The 22,356-nt window shown below is 40.5% G+C and overlaps 1 protein-coding gene across 4 annotated transcripts; it reads left to right on the forward strand.

Moving 5' to 3' along the window:
* Positions 1-154: 154 nt before the first annotated feature.
* On the forward strand, positions 155-20,766 carry LOC133486607 (TRAF3-interacting protein 1-like). 4 transcript variants are annotated; one of them, XM_061792016.1, is made up of 16 exons: positions 156-464; positions 2,143-2,211; positions 3,386-3,547; positions 4,437-4,565; positions 4,649-5,068; positions 5,142-5,213; positions 5,347-5,367; positions 7,410-7,497; positions 7,674-7,694; positions 8,430-8,496; positions 8,911-9,003; positions 9,165-9,288; positions 9,814-9,850; positions 9,984-10,057; positions 17,463-17,680; positions 17,820-20,766. In XM_061792016.1, the coding sequence occupies exons 1-16, from the start codon at positions 342-344 to the stop codon at positions 17,980-17,982; spliced, it is 1,881 nt and encodes a 626-aa protein (XP_061648000.1). In that variant the 5' UTR covers positions 156-341; the 3' UTR covers positions 17,983-20,766. The 4 variants fall into 4 exon arrangements, with proteins under 4 accessions (XP_061648003.1, XP_061648000.1, XP_061648001.1 ...); XM_061792017.1 differs by having other exon boundaries at positions 157-464; positions 8,914-9,003; XM_061792019.1 differs by lacking the exon at positions 2,143-2,211 and having other exon boundaries at positions 155-464.
* The last annotated feature ends 1,590 nt before the right edge of the window (positions 20,767-22,356 follow it).

Genomic DNA, 22,356 nt, shown 5'->3' on the forward strand with positions numbered 1-22,356 from the left:
TATTTATTTTTGAATGCGTTTGAAGATTGTGTGAAATGAACTCCTAAAGACAAGTGAATGTGAATCCTGAGACAAGGGCGGTACTGTACTTGCCATTGATGGCGGCAGGTGGCAGTGCAGGCACCATTGTGGATGCAAACTACCAAAGAAGTCCATAGACGAAGAAGAGGAGCATGAGCGATTCTTACTCCCAAGTACGCATGCGCGAACATTTATGCTACTTGCAATTTAAAAAGAAGCGACTCAGGTTGATTTATTTTTGTCCAAGGTACTCTTCTTTTCTTCTTCTTTTTATTTATGTATTTATTTTTAAAAACATTTTAGCTTAAAAAACCGCTGCAATGAACGCGGCAGTTGTAAGAAAGACGCAAGACTTGCTTGGAAAGGTGATAAAGAAACCACCGCTGACTGAAAAACTGCTCAGCAAACCACCGTTTCGATACCTGCACGACATCTTCAGTGAGGTGAGACTTTTGCTGTTTTTCTTACGGAAGGGGACATTTTGTGACAGGATAACGCTAGTTTCATTCACACATCTGAAAATGGCCACCATACCAAACTGAGCCAGTTTGTTCGCCAGGTTAGCGAAAATTATTAGCTCGCTAGCCTACCAATTGAATTCCGATAGCAATGGGGAAACTACAACTATCGGGAAAATATCGGAGGGCTGCTTGGATACATTAGCAAACAAAGTGACTGTTAGTCTGGGCGCTGGGTTATGCAGTCCCGTTGCCATTGACACAATGTAAACAACGTTGTCGTCAAGCGATTCTAGAGCGTTTCGCGGAAGCGACGCAGTTTACCTCAGCCAGCTGCTTTGAATTTCTACATTAAATCAACTTATTTGCAACACTAAATTCACTGTTTAAGAGTTGAGGATTGAACGGTGGTGGTCGTCAAAAAATGTTATCCTTACAGTTGATTAGAAACACATCTGCGTAATAGTGTTCACTGGCAAAGTGTGCCAAGTCAATTTTATTTATATAGCGCAATTTGACAACAGAAGTTATCTCAAGGACTTTGAGCAGGTCAAGAACTAAACACCTCATACATTTTACAAAAATCAACTGAACCCCACCTGAGCAAGCACTTAGCAACACTGGCAAGGAAAAGCTCCCTCTCAGGAAGAAACCTCAAAAAGAACCCAGGTCCTGTGGGGCAACTGTCTGCCTCGACCAGTTAGTTTGAGATGGAGAGGCATAGGGTAGATAGAGACAACAGGATAGTAATGATTGGATGATGATACCTCAAGGAGTGTATTGACACACTACACGAACTGTGACGGCATGTATTGACACTGTGTTGGTCACTCAATAGTGACTCCTGCAGTAGTTCTAAAATCCATCCATCCATCCATTTTCTGAGCCGCTTCTCCTCACTAGGGTCGCGGGCGTGCTGGAGCCTATCCCAGCTGTCATCGGCAGGAGGCGGGGTACACCCTGAACTGGTTGCCAGCCAATCACAGGGCACATAGAAACAAACAACCATTCGCACTCAAAGTCATGCCTACGGGCAATTTAGAGTCTCCAATGAATGCATGTTTTTGGGATGTGGGAGGAAACCGGAGTGCCCGGAGAAAACCCACGCAGGCACGGGGAGAACATGCAAACTCCACACAGGCGGGGCCGGGGATTGAACCCGGGTCCTCAGAACTGTGAGGCTGACGCTCTAACCAGTCGTCCACTGTGCCAGTTCTTAAATCATTGCAGGTAAACAAAATGAAAAGAAGCTGAGCATTATTTAAAGGTATTTATTTTTAAGTTTCTTGTATTGGACCTCATTACAATGTGACAGTGTAAAAAACCCCACATCCATTAGTGCTTTTACCCATAGCTCCTCATGTGTACCGTTAGATTCAAAGATTTCCCAAGACGTAATGGTACATAACACCAGTGTCAAGCACAGTAATTAAAGTTTCCTCTTCTAAATGGTGACACCAAAACTCTTCTTCATTTAGTTAGTTATATTTCACTGTGCATGCATGTATGTATATTTGATAAAGCACAATGTGTCGGCATTTGCAACTCTTAAAGGAGTCATATTAAACAATTTAAGAGTTCCCAGGCGTCTTACGTGACAAGAGACTGAGACTCCCTCCAGAGCAGGGGAAAATAATGTAATATCTATTCTTTCCACTTTTAGATCATCAGAACTACTGGTTTCATGAAAGGCCTGTACAAAGACAGTGAATTAAAGTCAGATAATGTAAAGGTAAGGTTCTTTTCCCTGCTTTGTGTATCCCTAAACTTCGTTTTGCACAAAACTTCGACAAATGATCTTTTTTTTTTTTTTTTGAATATATCACTTAATTCTAACCCTAACCCTAGACTTGTCATTATTGGTCTGTTACGCATTTAATGAACTTTCACTTAGCTTTTGATTTTTGCATACTGCCTTTGAAGCCTTCTGCCTGAGCATTTTACTCCCCAGTAGATAATGCAATGAACAGAACAAAGGGTTTTCTCGTGTTACAGTACATGTAAACGGGGGCCCTTGTCTCAACGTGACACATTTGGCTGAGTTCGCCGTTGTTACAGGTGGTAGAAACCCAATATCAATTCGTCATTTTTTGCAGATCTTATTTTATATGCATACAAAAATCTTAAATCCCAATTTTGGATAATTGAGCTATATAGTTTTCCAACATAAAAATATCATATGGAGTTCTACTACATTTATAAAATTAATTACAAATTAAAGTAAGTGATGGTGTAGTGGTTCACTTCAACGAGTCGAATAATTCGCTTGCACAAAAAGTCAAACCAAAATCTCTGCCTCGAAGCTTCACAGTGATAATTTTTCCACATGGTTGAATATTACTGGCACTGCAGACACCACCCCGTGTTGAAATTGGTTGGCGCAATGGTGGCGAGCCAGGAGGAAATAGTCTAAAAGACAGAGAATTTCCAATATTTGGGATCATTTCGCATTTTAAAAACAAAACAAATTGCACTGTGTCTACTGCAAAACAGAACTGGATTACACAGCTGCACATCTACGATTGCCAACACAAGGTATCAGTGTTAGCTAGTTTATGCAACTTACCACCCAAGTTAAAACGTATTGTAATGCCCTCACAAGTAGTCAAGGATTGACACAGCCGCCAGTCCATTTTCAATTACTTTATTGAAAAAAACAGAAACAGTAGATAAACGCGTAATAATAAGCACATTCATACATGAGCTGCTGCAGCCACAACTGCCGCCGAAGCGCTCAACACGCAAACTGGCTAACCGTTAGCTAGTTAACAGCCAGAGCCAACGCTACACTCTCACTCGTTGACTCCTGCCTCAGCGGCCAGTTCAGGTCTTATATATAACACTATATGTATACTCCCACTCTTGTGTTAACTGCTGATTTTCTTTTTCTTTTCCTTGTCTTCTAGGACAAAGAGACTAAGATAGCCTTCCTTCAGAAAGCAATAGATGTCGTGATACTCGTCAGTGGGGAGCCCCTTGCAGCAAAGCCGGCACGTATTGTGGCTGGCCACGAGCCCGAGAAGACCAATGAGCTGCTGCAGGCTATTGCCAAGTGCTACCTCAACAAGGTTTGTTCATTTAGGATCATTATACACACCTCATTCATTATTGAGTGTATGAATGTTTTTGGACAGCGTCTTTAACAGCCACCTAGGGGAGAACTGTGACGTATTTTAATTAAACCCAGGAGTGGGTGGACAAGTAGATACTTTGGCACTCAGGGAATAGGGAGTTGTTTTGTACTTCTGTATTACAGAGATTCTTTGTATAGATATGTGCCAAAAATTTGAATATTGAGTCCATGTATTTCAGTAATTGCGTTCAAAAAGTGAAACTTGTATGTTATATTAGTTCACCACACACAAAGGGGAGGGTAGGCTGGGGGGTTTGCATTGGGTCCCTGCGGCCCCCACCGGGTGGCCAGTTGTCGGGGCGCCTCGGTGGGGCCGGCGGACCGCCCTGGGTCCCTCTGTGTGGGACGTGTCCCGTCTGCTGGGCTGCTCATGGATGGACCCCTGAGCCTGATGCCGTCCCTTGATTGATTGGGTGGGGTTCTCAGCCTCCGCAGCGCAGGCACAGCAATTACAGGACACTTCTGTCAGTCTTTGACCATTTAAAGGCTAAGGAAAACCTCTGTGGGTGTTTTGCAATAATTAGCTGACAAGATTGGGACACAGGGAGACTACAATGTTGAATTTTGTCATGATATTCAATATATTCTTTTTGTCTGTCTGCCATAATCATCAAAATTGAAAGAAATGAAGGCTTAAAATATTTCACTTTGCGTGTGCTGAACTAATATATAATACAAGTTTCACTTTTTGAAACAAATTATTGAAACGAATGGACTTTACCTCGATATTCACATTTTTTGCCACATACCTGTAGTTCAGGTTATTCAAAAGGCATTTGATTCTTGTTTTAGGTGAATTTATTGAAAGAGTATTTCATCCACAGTTGTCCAGTGAAGAGGCAGTGAAACGAGTACTCTCTGGGGAGAAGGTGGACTTGAAAACTAAGGCCACATCTAAGTCCCAAGACAAAGAGAATCGAGAGGGACGTGAACATCAGACATTGGAAAGAGAGGTAATATGTAGTCGTAGTAATGTAAGTTTAGAAAAAAAAATGTCCTGATCATTCAATCTTTAATATTAATGTTGGTAATTCAGGAGAAGAAGAAGCTCGAGCGCAGCGGGAGCAGAGAAGACAAGGCCCCGGATCAGCCCAGAGAGCCAGAGAGAAATCGTCGAGATGGCGAGCGAGACCATCGCCATGACAGGGAGCATCCCGGCAAGAACCACCGGCGTGAACAGGACCACACCAAAGACGGTGACCAAGACAAGAGCCGCGAGCGAGCGCAAGACAAGGATAGAGACAAAGGCAGAGGAAAAGACAGAAACAAAGAGAAGGATAAAGACCACGAAAGAGATAAGGACAAGAGTCGAGATAGAGACAGAATCAGAGAAAGAGATTCTCAAAGGGACCATGAAAAAAGCAAGGACAAACGATTAGAACGAGACAAAGAGGCAGAACGATGCAAAGACAAAGAAGACAAGAACAGAAGTGAAGAGAGAGAGAGTAACCACAAGGTCTATCAGGAAAAGTACAATTGTTAATGGTACCAATATGTTTTTTTATGTAAAAATAAATATCTGTATCCAGGATAGAATACCAGAAGTACAACAAAAACCCACTGAGGAAGAGCCCAGAAAAACAGCCAAACCTGTGCCAGCTGTAAGTTCTATCCTTTACAATTAGTCACAAAATATGCCATTTTGTTTTTTTGTTATGTTTTAAAGCAAACTATATAAGTGATGTTGTTAGTAAGAATTTTTCTCTCTATTATTCCACCTCGTATTCTTGGAAGGAACCAGAGCAAGCTGATGAGGTATTCAGTTTTCGAACAATTAGTAAACATGTAGGCCTGAATAGTGTGGCTATTTTGGTGTCATTGTGTAGCACCTCTAGTCATGCCCTTTGAAGTGTCCGACCCGCAAAGCAAATTTTATTTTTTTTGCATATTTCTATAGGTATTTCTATATCATGGATATTGTCTTACTGCACGCGGTGGGGTCTGGAACGTAACCCACACGTTGGAGGGGGGTTTACTCTATTTATTGTTTCTATAGCTTTACACGCAGCAGTTCACTATGAGAGCAATGAAACAAACAATAATAGGGTTAAGCCCCTTGTTTCATTGCTTGGTTATTGTTTTTTCCCTAAATTAAAAAATAAATATTACAACTACATACAGTGTTTTGAAAAAATATTGGACCCCTTCTCAAATTATTATAATTATTTGTGCAAGTTTCCCTACCTTAATGTTTAAGATGATCAACCAAATGTAAATATCAGACAAAGCTAACCCAAGTAAACAAAGTGTAGTTTTTAAATTCAGATTTTTTATTTTTTTATTAAGGACCTGTGTGGCCCTAATAACTGGTTGGGACATCCTCAGCAGCAACAACTGAAATCAAACGTTTTCTGTAACTGGCAATGAATTTTTCACTTCTCTGTGGAGATATTTTGGCCCACTCTTCCCTGCAGAATTGTTTTAATTCAGCAACAATTGAGGGTTTTCAAGTATTAACGGCCTTTTTAAGGTCATGCCACAGCATTTCAATCAAATTCTAGTCCGGAATTTGACTAGGCCACCCCAAAACCATTTTATTTATTTGTAGCCTTTTCTTTTCTTTTTAAATCTGTTACATATACGCAAGATGTAACAAGACGCACACCTTCCAAAAAGTTTACTTTTCGTCTCGTCATTCCATAGAATATTCTCCAAAAAGTCTTGGGAATCATTCAGATGTGTTTTTTGCAAAAGTAAGATGAGCCTTTTATGTTCTTTTTGGTCAGGAGTGGTTTTTGCCTTGGAACTCTGCCATGGGTACCATTTTTGCGAAGTATCTTACTTATTGTTGAGGCATGAACACTGACCTTAATTTAGACAAGGGAGGCCTGCAGTTCTTTAGATGTTGTCCTGGGTTCCTTTGTGACATTCTGGATGAGTCATCACTGTGCCCTTGGAATAACTTTTGTAGGCCGGCCACTCCTGGGAAGGTTCACCACTGTTCCATTTTTTTCTCTATATGAGGATAATGGCTCTCACCGTGGTTTGCTAGAATCCTAAAGCTGAAGAAATGGCTCTGTAACCCTTTCCAGATTTATAGATGTCAATTTATTACTCGTCTGTTCTTGAATTTCTTTGGATCGTGGCATTTTTTGCAGCTTTTTTTAGATATTTCGGCTGATTTTATTTTGTTAAACAGGTTATATATAACGGTCCAATATTTTGCCTGTATCAATATCCATTCCATAGTGTGACTCTCTAACAAGGACTTCATATAAAAGTGTCAATTTCATTAAAAAAAAAAAACACCTTGTTTTTTTCATACGAGTGTCAAGAAAAGGCCCCCTCTGACAGCTACTTCTGTTTGACCCAGTTTTGTATTCTCTTTGTCCATATTTGGCTAAGACCGCCCCCTTTCCTCTGATTGGTAGCCACCGTGAAGAAGACCCACTTGTGAGAGAACACGTTTGTTATGTTGACAACGCTGGCTCGAGAGCGGAGAGGTAGGCGGAGATCTTTGCTAGTGACGTAGATAAGCTCGAAAAATTCGAATGATCTGATTTCAGGCCTCTCGGCAGAAAATATAAGAATTTGAGAAGGGGCCAAACTACTTTTTCACGACACTATATAATAATAATAATTATAAGACAAAAAACAAGTCCATCTTATTTTTTTCTGCATTTGAAAATTTTTTCCAAAGTTTTAATAAGGTCAATTTGACCCATAACTTAACAGCGGGGGGGACCTTGGTCTACAATTTGCAGAACTGGTAATACACCCCCCATCCCCTCAAAAAATAGGAGAAACGACTTTTGCGTTCCACATACTGTAAAGATATTTCTTTGTGTTTTCTGTAGACCATCTCACAGTCCGGTAGTCCAGCAAGAATACCTCGGCCTTCTTCTGCCAAAGGACAAAGGAGGAAACCTAGAATTACAGGGCAGGGTAAGCTCCCATCCCCTCATGAAAAAACATTTGAATTTAGAGTGTTTACTTTTGTTTCACTCTGTAGTTAATTACTTGAAAACCTTTTCAGAATTACCTATTTGTTTCATTTGTTTGCTTCAGTATGTTTACCAAGGTGGTGGAAACCACCCTTTTCTCTCTTTCTCTGTCTACAGATGAATCTGACAGTGAGGGGGGTAAGTGGTCCTCTTCTAAGACCAGACTCCTATGGGGTGGCTGGCAATAAGGACAATACCATGTCTTATGCTCAATTTGACATGGTATTGTTCAATGATTAAACATGACCAAAATATTCAAAAACTATCTTAGTTAGTCTCTCAGCTTGCACAAAATGGTTCAAGATGTGCCTAGTTAAAGCATGGTCATCATGTTATTTGAGTAGCTCAGCATAGAATGTCTCTAGGAAAATGATACCACAACAGTCTAATGACCCAACACACTTCCCCAACAATCAGAACACATTGATCCCTGAAGAAATTTTGAGTAAATGTGATAAATTGGGGCGGCACGGTGGACAACTGTTTAGAGCATCTGCCTCACAGTTCTGAGGAGGCCTGTGTGGAGTTTGCATGTTCTCCCCGTGCCTGTGTGGGTTTTCTCCGGGCACTCCGGTTTCCTCCCACATCCCCAAAACATGCGTGGTAGGTTAATTGACAACTCTAAATTGCCCGTAAGTGTGGATGTGAGTGTGAATGGTTGTTTGTTTGTATGTGCCCTGCGATTGGCTGGCAACCAGTTCAGGGTGTACGCCGCCTCCTGCCCGATGATAGCTGGGATAAGCTCCAGCACGCCCGCGACCCTAGTGAGGAGAAGCGGCTCAGAAAATGGATGGATGGATGGATGGTGATAAATTGCCAATAGTAATAACAAGACATTTCATGAGTTTAACACCACCCATTGGCCTTTCACAGATGCTGATGCCCCCAAGGAAAGAGGAAATGCTGCAGGTCCCTCATTTCCATCTGAAATGACCTCCAGGTCTGTAGCAACAACAGGACTTGTGACTTCAACACTTTTTTAAGTTTTTTAAAAAAGGAACTCTATACAGTCATCCTTTAAACAAGAACAAAACAATGTAACAGAATGTACCAGTCATGTACATTATTTATATTTAAATAAAACTCCAAACAGGGAGTGTTTTGAAATGTATTCATTGTCCAAAAAACATATTCAGTTATGGTTCACGTTTACTTTGTTACATCTACGAATAACCTGCCCATCTGTCCAGTTTAAAAATCAAATGTGCATCTTTTTGTTTTTTATTCAAAGGCTCTGATTAATCACCTTAATAGCTCTGTGCAGCTGCCACAAATGTATCATTTTGTAAACAATCGATAGCAAATTCGCCATCTTAATTAATCCAGTGGAATTAATGCTCATTTCATTGTCTAGCAGTAAGCGAATGGCGCGGCCCAGCAGCGCTCGTCCGGCTCCTCCTCGAGCAAAGAAACAGGAGAGCTTCACTGATGGGGTTCCAACTGAGAGGTGTGGTTTTTGTGGTTATTTTTTCTTTTAGACAGAATTACCACTTATTGAGACCTCCCATAATATGTGTCAGTTTTCTTTTGTCTTACAAGTGGACAAACACTTGCATCCTGGTGGTTACAATGTGGTAACCATATGGACTTGTTTATTGTCTCTTACAGGGTTTCTAGTGCTAAGTCGTCAGTCATTAGAGAGGGGAAGAAGCTGTCTGATGATGAGGATGAGGAAGATGAGCAGTTTCTTGTGGCAGAGGCGGCCCCTGAACCTGCAAATACTCTTGAGAAGGCAAGTGTTAATAACAAATAATTGTCCAAAGCAGAAATATTATCATCTTCCATCCATCCACTAATTTTCTATAGCGCTTGTCATAATTAGGGTAATTGGCGAGCAAGAGCTTTTTTTTTTTCTTTCACAACAAAACGATTTTTCCAGGTACCCAGCAATATCCTGCTGACTGTTAGTAGCTGTACCTATACAATATATACAGTGTACAGTGGCTATAAAAGTCTAAACATAGCCACATCCCCAGTTATAACTTGTGCAACCATGTTAGACTTAGTTGTTTAATTTTACGTATCCTCTCAAAAAGATTGTTTTAAATTGAGTTGTTGTAGCTCAAATTATGGATGAAAAAAGTTTTGAAATGATTTATCTTGGTATAATTTTTTTATATCACAAAAACCTGGCATGGAGATTTTTTTAAATATCTACTGTATACAGTGTTTTACTTTTGGTACTTGACATTTTTTATAATTTCACATGTACCTGTGGCTATAAAACTGCCACATTAACATTGTCTTTTTGTTATAGGAATCTCCACAAGACCTCAACAGTGATGAAAAACATGGTACACTCATGTTGTTTTCAAGCAATTTTTGTTTCTATCAATTAAACCATTCATCACGTTTTCCTTCAAATTGTTAGTGAAAAACAAGCTCACACTAATGAATGATGTCTAAAGAATGTTTCTAATAATTCAGGTGGACTCGTGAAAAAGATCCTTGAGACCAAAAAAGACTATGAGTCGTCACCATCCTCCATTAAATCTAAAGAGGTACTGTACCGTATTTTCACGTTTGATTTTCTTTTCACTAGAGGGCCCCCTTTGACACATGAATGTGGGACACAGGCAATGGTAGATAGGCCTATCAATGACTTCAATCGGACATTTGTGAAATGTCTCCGAGTGGTAATTGCTCGGGCAGCTTTGAAATGTGCCGTGTAACCCTGGTTATTATCACAGAGGAGACGTAAACAAACCCAATGTAGAGGTGCAATTATGCTGCCTTGAAACCACAAAAATGTTCCCCTTCACTGAAGCCGAAGGTCTAATATCCTGACAAGCAAGTGTGGCTTTGCACAGACCACACACACAACTGATGCACATATCAAGATGTCTGGAGCTAAATAAGCTCTGGGCTTGCTCAATACCTTCAAAAAGACCCCCCCCCCCCCCCAAAAAAAAAAAAAAACTTCTGGTTTGTGTGATATAATATCTGCCAACTTGGCCTAAAGTCTCATAACCGGCGTTGTAGGGCAGTGGTCCCCAACCACCAGTCCGCGGACTGGTATCGGGCCGTGAGGCATTTGTTACCGGGCCGCAGAGAAAGAATGACCAATTTATATAATTTCTGTTGTATTGCAAGTCACGTGTCAATGTGTTTTATTTTGAAAATTGACCGGATCTTCTCTGCCGCAACAGCTGCGCGTCTGAATTGACACGTCAAGACTGCAAAGAACGCTTCCGTTTTTAGTCTTAGCCGGCTCGAACACTTCTGTTTCCGATCCGAGCGGGCTGGCTAACGGCGGCAGAGCTCAAGGAACGAAATCATTTCATAAACTAATTCAGCTCATTACGTTCACTGAAAAGATATGTTCTTTTAAACGAAACGTTCACGAACGAAACGACACCCTATCAGGAGTCCTACTTAAAATACGGGTTTATTGCAACAGTTAACTCTCACGCAAGTCCGCTCTGATACAGATACAGTCGTAGGTTACTGCTCAACACAGGCAGAACTAATTCTACTCTCATTGAGGAGCTACGGAATTGCAGTCTGGTGGTCTGGCTGCTTACAGCCACACTGACCCCCACTCCTGCATCGCGCCCACAGTGGACGCACCACAAACGGCGAAGGAGGAAGCAGAAGTGAGGCAAGCGTATGTGTGTATATATATGTATATGTATATATATTATTTAATCTTCGTCCTCCACATATGGACATTCATGTTGGTCATGCTGTGTTTTGACTGTGCGGGTGTGTAAATTACCGCTCGAAAAAAAATGGTCGAGATGGGTGGTAGCATTAATGACATAGCGTATTGCTCTTTGTGCAATAACAGTGGGAAAAGTGTGGATGTTGAACCATCTACAGCGGGTGCAACGACGACTGCGTGTTGAAACCTTTCAAAGGGATACAAATGTTTGTTCTAACACCCACGTCCCACAATTAGTGTGGGTGTTGAACCATTATTTTGTTTGTGTGCATGCATTTGTGTGTGTGATCAGGAGATAGGTGTGTTCCTGAGAGAGAAGTGTGATTGAGTGAGTGAGAGAAATGTGAGAGAGAAGTATGTGCATCTGGGAGAGACGTGAGCGGGTGAGAGAAAAGTGTCCGTTGAGCAGGCTTATGGGCGATAGGGGTTGAATGGACGACAGTCTTTATTACTATTCCGCATCAACATTTTCTGTCAGTGTAGTTGTTACCCGTGCTGTATTTTCATTGTCCGGATGTGTTCAAATAAAGATTGTGTATATTTCTGCATCACTGTCTTGTTGTACGTGCGAGAGTTTCGTTTGCATTGTGGGTGCGGAAGGCCATGTGCTTTGGGTGGTCCTCTCCGTTGAAGCGCACGCTTACTGCATCCCTTCCTAGCCCACCCCCAACGCTGATGGCTGAACAGTTTTGGACTGTAGTTCATGTAGAGAGCCCCCTGACCACAGACACTGACATCATCCGTCATAAAATACACCAAGTTTGATGTTAGCACTAAGGAGCATCGTCTTTTTGTTTTTGTTTTTTTAAATGTGAAATAACTTTCCAGCTAAGCTTTTTTTGTCGTATCCAAAATAGAAAAGGTCTTTGTTAAATGTAAAAATAACCTTGTAGTGTTTATATTAATTGTCATAATTCAACCTTCTCAGTTTTCACAGTCAAAACACACTCATCTCAGACTATCCTGTGTGGTTTCCAAAGATAGACTGGAGTAGGTATGTGCACACATAGGTTATGTTCAGGCCAGCCCTCCCTCGTCAGCTGCGTAAAGAACTAAAATTACTTCCTTCCTGACATAAAGGTGCAGAGAGGTCAGTTTAATGGAGTTCTTTTTCCTCATGTAATCACGGCAGAGCGTGCCTGGTGAAAAATGTCAATATTGAACTTGCTCATTCCATGTTGGATGTCAGGTTTGAAATTTCAGATGCAACAATTTGTGAAACTGAGTCACTGACTGCTTAGACTTCTGAGCAGAAACACTGACGTTTGTGTCTTTAATTAAAATGCAGTCCGCAACTGACAGTACTGTACTTGTCTCATTAATTCAATTATTCTAGTGCAACTAAGCAGGAAGACATTTTATGTATATTGATGGGAATGACCTTGCCTTGACCCCATTGGCAGCACTGTATATTTATTCAAGATACTCCTTTTTATTTACACAGAATTTGCCCCTCGAAGCAGCTGCGTTTTCATAAGAATTCTGTGTCCTACCCTCCCTCCCACTCAAATTTGGCTTGATGAAGGTTTGTAACATATAAATAAACCCTTTGGCACACAAATGGATGGCTGAATGCCGAAGAGCGAGGGGAGAGGGATCTGAATATCTGCAGAGTTGTCAAGAAAATAAATATTCTGCTCTGCAACGCTTCATAAACATCTAGGGCCAGGCCTTTTCGGTATTTGTGGAGCACGTAAGGAAAAGAACCTGACATTCAATTTATCATGTTATTTCTTTTGACGTTTAAAACGTGATCTGGGCAGATGCTAGTTTCCACTCTTCTTTTAGTCCTTATATGACTGTGAAATATTTGTAGTGTAAAAAATAGCACCAAAAAAAACAGTTGTAAGAAATAGTGGTGGTAGTGATATTGACGGCATAGTGTGCTGCAGGAAAAGTGGGTGTTGAACTGTTTAACTGAAAAACGTATAGGTGTCCCCCGCAACTCTTGAATTGGATTTGTCATGTCATAATTGACACCAAAAACGTTATAATTCATGGTCTCCTTCATCTATGGTCTCAGATTTAGAGTCCACCACGATAAGGAGGGGGTTAATTCCATTTCAGAAGCAATAATTCAGAAGCTATAACGTATCGTCGCTGTTGGGCGGAAACCTCGTATGTCCAAATATGGCCAATTTTTTTCACAAATCGATACTATTGGACTGTCCGCAGGTCATATGTTATTTTTTACAAGTTATTATCACATTTAAAGTGATGAACCTTGCATGAGAACATATCGATTAACTCTCTTGGATGCTTGAACTGTCTGAAAAGTGTTGTAAATCTCCCCCTCTTCTGTCACTCTGCGCAAGCCGTGCAGCATTATGTGGCCCCAATATTGAAAGTCTGAATGTTTTTTAGACAATAACAAATTAAGAATTTCGAAGACCTAAAGACAGTCTTTTACCCTCTTGAAGTGTCCACAGTAGTCATGCTTTCACACTGTGTTAGCAAAAAAGTTAAACCTATGGTAGCAAATAAAGAAATGAAGACCTGGGTATCGTCTACACTCCGCAGACCAAACCAAAAGCTTCGAGGTACCACACTATTTGTGTAGCTGCAGGGTTCTCACCCAGTGCCAAGCCACCCACCTCGACGGTGGACAGCGGGGCTGAGGCTTTTCAACCCTCGAACTCAGGAACCTCCTCACCCCCCCCCCCCCCCCAAAAAAAAAGAAAAGAAAAAGATGGCAAACTCTCACAACCTTGATGTCCATTCTGCTAGTGCGCCAGCTCAATAAAGCAAACATTATTTATTCCCGTTACCTTACCCTGAGTGTCCGTCCCCCGCTTCAATTAAAGCCATTTGGCTCACCTACACAGGCATGATGTCTGCTGGATCATCGTTGGCAGGTGTCTGCTCAGCCATGGACGCAAGCCACAAGTTGAACTTGAAAGGAGGTCTAAGTGTGGCAGTTGTTACTCAATATTGTAGTAAAATAACCCCGGTGCCACAGCTTGTTACTAAAATAAACAAGGACTACGAGTGCAGGTAGGGGGTGTGTGTGTCTGTGTAAATGAGTGTTTATGTCTGCTTGGATATGTGCGTCTGGCTTTTCATTACACACACACGCACAGGCACAGGCACACTTAGCCAGTGTGGAGGCTTTTGGTGAAGCCCAGCTGAGCAAACATCCTCTGGTTTGCTGCCTCTTAAGGGAGGTACCCTTACTTTTTGTCATCAAGGTAGCCCCCCGCCCCCTCAACCAATCAGGATACCAGAGGCCTTTGGCATTTAGCCTCTCGGTTCCTCTGCTTGCACCAACACAATTCTGCCACACGTTTGCACTTTATGTATAAATACACCAAAGTTTGTAACATTCCTGCCTAACATTTTAGCCTTGAAATCCGCAACCTCTGAATGCAGCCTTGCTCCAAGCAGGCATTGAGACTGTGCTGGTGTTGTTAGGTTGTAAAGAGAGTTTGGATGTGGGTCTGTGGGAAACTGGTCCTTTGATATGAGTGACTGTTATACATTTGATTGACTAAAGGCCAAATTTTGGGGTCAAGAATATGTTGTACAGTGCCGTGAAAAAGTATTGGCCCTCTTCTCAAATTCTTATATTTTTGCATAGTTTCCCCACTTTAAGATCATCAAACAAATGTAAATATTAGACAGATATTAACCAAGTGAACTTAAAATGCTGTTTTAAAATGGTGGTTTCATTTATTAAGGAAAAAAAACAATTCAGTTACCTGGTCCTGTGTGAAAAAGTAATGGCCCCCTAAACCTAATAACTGGTGGGGCCATCCTCAGCAGCAACCACTGAAATGAAGCGTTTTCTCTATGGAGATATTTTGACCCACTCTTCCTTGCAGAATTGTTTGAATTCAGTAAAATGGAGGGTTTTTCGAGCATGAAGGGCATTTTTAAGGTCATGCCACTGCATTTCAATCGGATTCAAGTCCAGACTTTGACTATGCAGACTTTTTTTTTTTTTTCCTTTCAAGCCAATCATAAGTTGACTTGCTGGTGTGTTTTGGATTGTTATCCTGCTGCAGAACCCAAGTGCGCTTCAGCTTGAGGTTACAAACTGATGGCCGAACATTCTCCTTCAGGATTTTCTGTTAAAGAGCAGAATTCATGGTTGAATCAATCACAGCAAGTTGTCCAGATCCTGAGTATCCATATAATATGCTCCCAAAAGTCTTGGGAATCATTCAGATCAATCATTTTTTATTATTATTATTTTTTTTTTGCAAAAGTAAGACGAGCCTTTGTTCTTTTTGGTCAAAAGTTGTTTTTGCCTTGGAACTCTGCCATGGATGCCATTCTTGCCCCGTTTCTTCCTTATTGTTGTGTAATCAACACTGACCTTAACTGAGGCAAGGGAGTCCTGCAGTTCTTTAGAAGTTGTCCTGAGTTCCTTTGTGGCCTCCTGGATGAGTCATTGCTGTTCTCTTGGGGTAATCTTTGTAGGCCGGCTGCTCCTGGGAAGGTTCACCACTGTTCAATAATTTCTCTATTTGAGCTTAATGGTTCTCCCTATGGTTTGCTGGAATCCTAAAGCTTTAGAAATGGCTTTTGTAACCCTTTCCAGACTGATAGGTGTCAATTACTTTATTACTGGACTGTTCTTGAAGTTGTTTGGATCGTGTCATTTTGTTGCAGCTTTTGTAGATCTTTTGTCCGAATTAATTGTGTCAGACTGAGTGCTTTTTTGATTGAACAGGTCTGGAGGTAATCGGGCTGAAAATTAAACAAAAGTTGTGATTAGCCACAATTAATTCATGATTTAATAAGGGGGACCATTACTTTTGCCACACAGGGCCAGGTAACTTCATATATATTTTTTTCTTGATAAATGAATTTTAAGTTCAAAATAGTTTTATCATTGTTACATTTGTTCGATGATCTTAAACATTAAAATGGGAAAACTATGCAAAAAAAAAAAAATTTAATAGGTGCCCAATACTTTTTCACGGCACTGTGTGTGCCGCGGCGGCATGGTGGGCGACTGGTTAGAGCGTCTGCCTCACAGTTCTGAGGGCCGGGGTTCAATCCCTGGCCCCGCCAGTGTGGAGTTCTCCCCGTGCCTGCGTGGGTTTTCTCCGGGCACTCCGGTTTCCTCCCACATCCCAAAAACATGCATGGTAGGTTAATTGACAACTCTAAATTGCCCCTTGGTGTGAATGTAAGTGCGAATGGTTATTTGTTTATGTGTGCCCTGCGATTGGCTGGCAACCAGTTCAGGGTGTACACCGCCTCCTGCTCGATGATAGCTGGGATAGGCTCCAGCACGCCCGCGACCCTAGTGAGGAGAAGCGGCTCAGAAAATGAAAGGATGGATGTACTCTTCAGTCTTCCAGATTTCTTAATTTATGTTAAAATTAAAAAAAAAATCTCTGTGGGGAACCGGGGGATCCCCCCTACAATGTTCTTTTTTTTTTTTTTTTTTTTTGGTCACGTTTTTCATGCTGTTGGTGTTTGCATGTCTGTGTCTAAAAAAGGAAGACACTAAATCGGATGCAACAGCCTATGATAATATGGTAGTGCCCGTGAGGAGGTCATGATTCTGAGGAGAGCAGCGAAAATGGACCATGTTATATATAAATTTTTAACATTTGTCATTAAATATCATATTGGAATGAAAGTACACCTTTTTCACAACCCCTAGGTACCTGTATACGTTTATACAATGTGGGAAAAAAATTCCCCCTTTATACCTATGTATAATGTGCTTGATCGACTTTTGATACATTTTGTGAGGGGAAAATGCGCTTTATACACTGGAAATTATGGTGTACCTTATATTACTATCACATACTGTTTCGTACTAACATCAACAAACCACCACCCTAAAATCATGTTAAATTGCTTATTTACTATGCTAAATATATGTTAATTTATTACACTGTCATTGATGAAAATGGTAGGGCCAGCCATCCACGTCAGAGTCTGCGCTCAGGCTAACCACCCAACCAGACAAAAAGCCTTTTAATACTTCACCAAAGCAAACAAATGTGGTTACTTCATCTTTCCCACAATTTTTCAAAGATGGATCAAAAAGCCATTAATGATGGAATCATTTAAACAATGAGCGGACTAAGAAGTGCAATAAACAGAAATAAAACTGCACACTTACCTTTGTTGGCTGACCTGTTCCTTCTGCCCTGAAGCATTACAGCGATCTATTTTTAACAAAACAGGCTTACTCAAATGTAGCTAACCTATTTTCGCTATTTTCTGTTTAAAAAAAAAAATTAAAATAAAATCCTGACTTCCTCTTCCATATTCAGACGCTGGTGTCAGACGAAGCCCGGAAGAAAGAGCAGGACCTGGTCACGCGAGAGGTGGAGCGGCTGCGTGCGTCCATCCAGTCGGTGTGTCAGAGCGCGCTGCCTTTGGGGAAGATCATGGACTATGTGCAGGAGGACATAGACGCCATGCAAGCAGAGCTGCAAAGTTGGCGGAAGGAGAACAAGGAACATGCGCAGGCTTTGCTGCAGGAGCAGAAGTAAGTATACACGCTAAATGACAAAAATCCTCCCTTTATGGAATCCTTTCAAGTTGTTACAAATGTACTCTGGATATGCCCTCACTTGATTTGAATTTCACTGATTCAATTATTTATGTTTGTGTGCATGCTTGTACAGAGCGACAGACTGGGCATTAGAACCTCTTAAGGCGGAACTTTATGAACTAGACCAAATGATCAAGGATTACCAGGACAAAATTTGTGCAGTGAGGTCCAACATACTAAGAAATGAAGAGAGGATTCAGAAGAAGTTGACTGGAATCATCTCCAATTCAACCTGAAGTGAGAAGTCTACAAGCTTCATTTAAAAATACTGAGAAAAAGGGTGTATTTTGTGGCTATAAAATATATAACAACTCTTCATTCTGTTATGAATAGCCACGTTTAGTTCAGGACTGTTGTACAGGGTGCAATTTTTTGCATCTTTGTTAAAAGTTGAGCCCATTACACACAGAGGTACATACATATCAACTTTTGTAACAATTGTCGTAGTACCGTGACTGACCCGTGAGAGGCAGCATAGTGCCACAGGGCAACCTCGCTGCCAGACAATGCAAAGAAGAAGTAGACTTAGGATAAGAAATGGAAGAAGCTTTGCTTATCTGGTAAGAACATTGTGGTTCCTACAAACTCTTCTCTTTCCCATACCACCATTTGGCACCCTACCCTTGGCATACCAACCACTAGCTGTACGTACACTGTTTATTGGTTGAAGTTTTGATGTAGGGGGAACTCTGTTAGCACTATCATTAGTCCGAACATTACTGTTCAGAGTGGTGTTGATTGTACACACTTTGCCCAACTCTAAAATATTCCGATGGTTATTTCAAGACATGCTATTGTGTTGGTGTTTAGCACCATACAGTACTTAGACTGGTTGTGCTTCTTTAGTTTCTCTCTATGGCTTCATGGCTTCCTTTTTCTTAAGCATGAACTTTGTTAGATATTGAAGTTCATTAAGTGGAACGATCTCTCTGATCTCTGAAGTTATGGGAAGGTTGAAGTCAGGAATGTCATCTTCCCATTAAAACCTACGACATAACTTTATCCAAGAAAAAAGTTGGAAGATTTGAAATAATTTCCTAAAGAAACGTGAATCAATGCAACAAATAGGTCGCAAGCTATTTTTGTATCCGTTGCCAATCATTTTAAATACCAACAGATTACTTGTGGGCAGTCACCTTTTAATGCTGTCTGTCATTTTGCATTGACCACACAGGCATTAAAGTCAATTAGATTTCTTATAAATTGGTGGAAAAAATGCTGAAAGATGGAAGAGAGAGAGGACGAGCGGGGCGCAAAGCCCCACCCAAGCTCCAACAAGGAACTGCAGGGCACAGACCATGACAAAAGATGCATCTATTTAATTCTTTCTTTGCTTCAAGTAGAGATAACATCAGTTGTGATTGACGAAAATCGAAAATAGTCCTAAATGTATACATTGTGTTGTGCAGATAGTGATTTAGCATTTGCCCATATAGATTGACAAATGTTGGTTATTGGTTGGTTGGTTCCCATTTACTCCTATTCTATTATGTTGCCTTTGAGGAGGCCTGAATCTGTGGGCTTCTTATGTTTTCAAACTTGGACACACTGCACACTCTTAACATCACAAGTCTAGAATACCCCAAAATGAGCAATAATCAGTGTCGTATGGTACACTTTTCTTCCATTTTTGAGATTATTTTTATCCAGTTATGAGATCTTTATGAATGTATACACTTGGATCTCAGTACCGAAAAGACAACTCCATGACCTCGTTGCTTAGAATTGGTCTCTCTTGCACTTCCAAGTAGCTGAGCTGCGGTGATGTTTTACGAAATGTTCTCTCATATTTTTTCCATGTCAAAACATTTCAAACATATCAATTGTATCTTCTTTTCCAAATATTATATCACTTTACGCACCCTTTCATTCAACAATAGTTTTACATTATGTTCGTATCGTGTTTGTTTGCGGGTCCAGTTTTCAGGCACAGCTGCACTTTGATGTATGTAAATAGTGAAGGTAGTGTTTTGAATATGTTGTTTTGCTTTTTTTTTAATGGAGTGTTAGTCTATTAACATATGAATGAAATGTGCTTTAAGGGAAAGTTAGGCACCATCATGGGAATGTTATTACCGTAGTTGAAAAACTATCATATATGTACATTTATGTTCAAATACAACACCGTTGACATGTTTAATTGAAGGGGAATAACATTATTATTATAATTTTACCACTGTTTGTTTTTATAAATACTCTCAGGTCACAGATCCAAGTAATTGAAATGTTCACTGACATAAATAGTCAACTCTTCTTTGTGACCCTATTGTTTTTACATTTAATGAATGACAAATTGTATCTCCTAATACAATGCTCTAAAATGTTGAAATATAAGCATTCACGTAGAGGAGGTGTTCGGTTTACAGTTTCTTGCAATTTGTATATAAATCGGAACGTGCCGTAATATGTCACTAATCTATGCTAATGTAAAGTCATATTACATGAAATATATGCCGACGTACCTGGAGAAAACCCACTTAAGCATGGGGACGTTCTCTGGGTGCGCCGGCTTCTTCCCACATTCCATCAACATTCTATTAAGTCTAATCGTCCGTAGGTGTAATTGTGAGTGCGAATGGTCGTTTGCCCTGCGCTCGACTGGTGACCACTCAGGGGTGTACCCTACCCCCCACCTCTAAGTAGGCTCGGACAGGCTCCAGATCAATCCTGGCTTGAAAATAGAAATGGAATGGATGGATGAGAAACTGCAGTAAAATATGGTAATACAACCATGTACTCATGAGATTGTAAACATGGCCAAAAGATGAATGGTGTTTTGATTTGTAATCATGCATCTACACCACATTTTCACATTGTTCAACGCAGCAGTGATTACTATATACAAAACCTCTTGTTGTTGTTAGATCATAAGTTATATGTACATGGGCAGTACAAAGAATAGCTAGTGTATTGAAAATAACTATTTACACTGTATATTCTGTGGATGTGGAGATTGTATTATAGCTCATAATTTGATGGTTTTTGTAGTGAAGTACAATAATAAATGGCTGCCATAAGTATCTCAGACTCAGGATGACTTTTCCTTCTACCCTTGAAAGTCTTTAGCAAAACATTGTTTCTCGTAACTTTCATCTCAGCGAGACAAAACAGCTGCTGCCACACACAAGACATACTGAAATGCCACTCTTTAATCAGATTGTCAATGCAAGTCAAAGATTTAAGTGAATGCCCACCTGCTCTCAGGCTCGTGCTCAGCAGGTGGTTTGGAACACAGTCCTGAGCAGCTCTCAGTGGAAGCCTGAGAGCCTGAAGCCTCTCTAATATCCCCCAAAAAGCTGATTTGCCCTTTCAGATCCACAAAGGTTCAGATTGCTAATGAGCGACTCCACCTTTGAATGCATCTGGTCAACAGTAAAGCAGCCCTACTAATCCTTTAAGCTTTTATCTTGACCTCGACTAGGGTCTCGAACACTCGTAGACGGCTAATTGAAATATTGCTGAAAATGTCACTTTGTTATTGAGTCGTGATACTTATTGGGCGTGACAATCTGCACCGGTTTACAGTAATTTTGTATATTAATACTCTGTGTAATATGATGCATGCAATAAACCACATTGCAGAAAAAGCCAAGTGGTCAATGATTTGATTGACCCCATCTGAAATTTGGTGGTGATCGGTGATTCTCAGCTGTAATTATAAATTATAAGTTAATCACTTCAACTTGTGTCATCATTCAGGTGGTTGCTGGCTGAGTTGCTAAACCACCTTATAAAATTTTGGGCCAATTGCTTTTTCAGAGTAATTATAATGTTATACGTTTCTTAAATTAGGGGACACCACTGAAGTTACTCAACATGGTGGTGGGTGTTAAGTGGTGTCCCAATCTACCATATCAAACGAAGTTGGTCCTGATAGTAAATTCTGGAAAAGTGAGCCCTCAAGCTAGCAAAGGTGACGTCGTTGGAGACCTTCTTTGGAAAATGGAAAAGGCCAAATGGTGAGACAGAAGAGACTACAACTTTTAAAACACAATATCAACAGTTCTAGTTCTGCTCTTCATAATACAAGTTTGCAAATGATGCAATCAAGCCTTCAAAACGCCATTACATTTTAAACTTCCATTTCCAACATGCACTCTTTGTGAGGTGTAATTTTCTGCAATGATGCCTACCAAAACAAAACTACAGAGTACACCTGTGGTGTCATTGTTTACCATTACCCCAAGATGGGGCCTGCTTGTTGAAGACAAACAAGCAGTGGGCTGCCAGCTAATTAGAAACCCTACATTCAGTGCAAATAGTGAGTTATATATTTTTAATCATTTGTTTTCTTTCCAACGGGAGTCTGTCAAAATATATATTATAAATCTTAATAGCAAATGTGCTGCTGAGTGAAGCTTCTGGACCCTACAGCGGGTCCTCGGTTTACAATGCAGTGCCTCTAGGCCAGTCACTATGGAAAAGATTTTTGAATTGTTATTCTGTCAAATGAGCGCACCAATATTTATTTTTGCATTAATTTATTGCAAAATCTTTCTTTTCTAATTAGTGTATGAACTGATTATTGTTGTGCATTTGGTATTGTTTAATGATTAACCAAATAAATGAAAATCAGTCTGCTTTCATGAAGGATTACAACAATTAGAGAA

The sequence above is a fragment of the Phyllopteryx taeniolatus genome, chromosome 12 (genome assembly GCF_024500385.1).
Source record: "Phyllopteryx taeniolatus isolate TA_2022b chromosome 12, UOR_Ptae_1.2, whole genome shotgun sequence".
Taxonomy (NCBI): domain Eukaryota; kingdom Metazoa; phylum Chordata; class Actinopteri; order Syngnathiformes; family Syngnathidae; genus Phyllopteryx; species Phyllopteryx taeniolatus.

Bases quoted from the DNA above. Each gene is read 5' to 3' on its own strand.
- LOC133486607 (XM_061792016.1), top strand. From the start codon at position 342: ATGAACGCGGCAGTTGTAAGAAAGACGCAAGACTTGCTTGGAAAGGTG. The intron at 2,212-3,385 runs GTAAGGTTCTTT...CTTGTCTTCTAG, and splicing joins TAAAGTCAGATAATGTAAAG to GACAAAGAGACTAAGATAGC. The intron at 7,498-7,673 runs GTAAGCTCCCAT...CTCTGTCTACAG, and splicing joins ACCTAGAATTACAGGGCAGG to ATGAATCTGACAGTGAGGGG.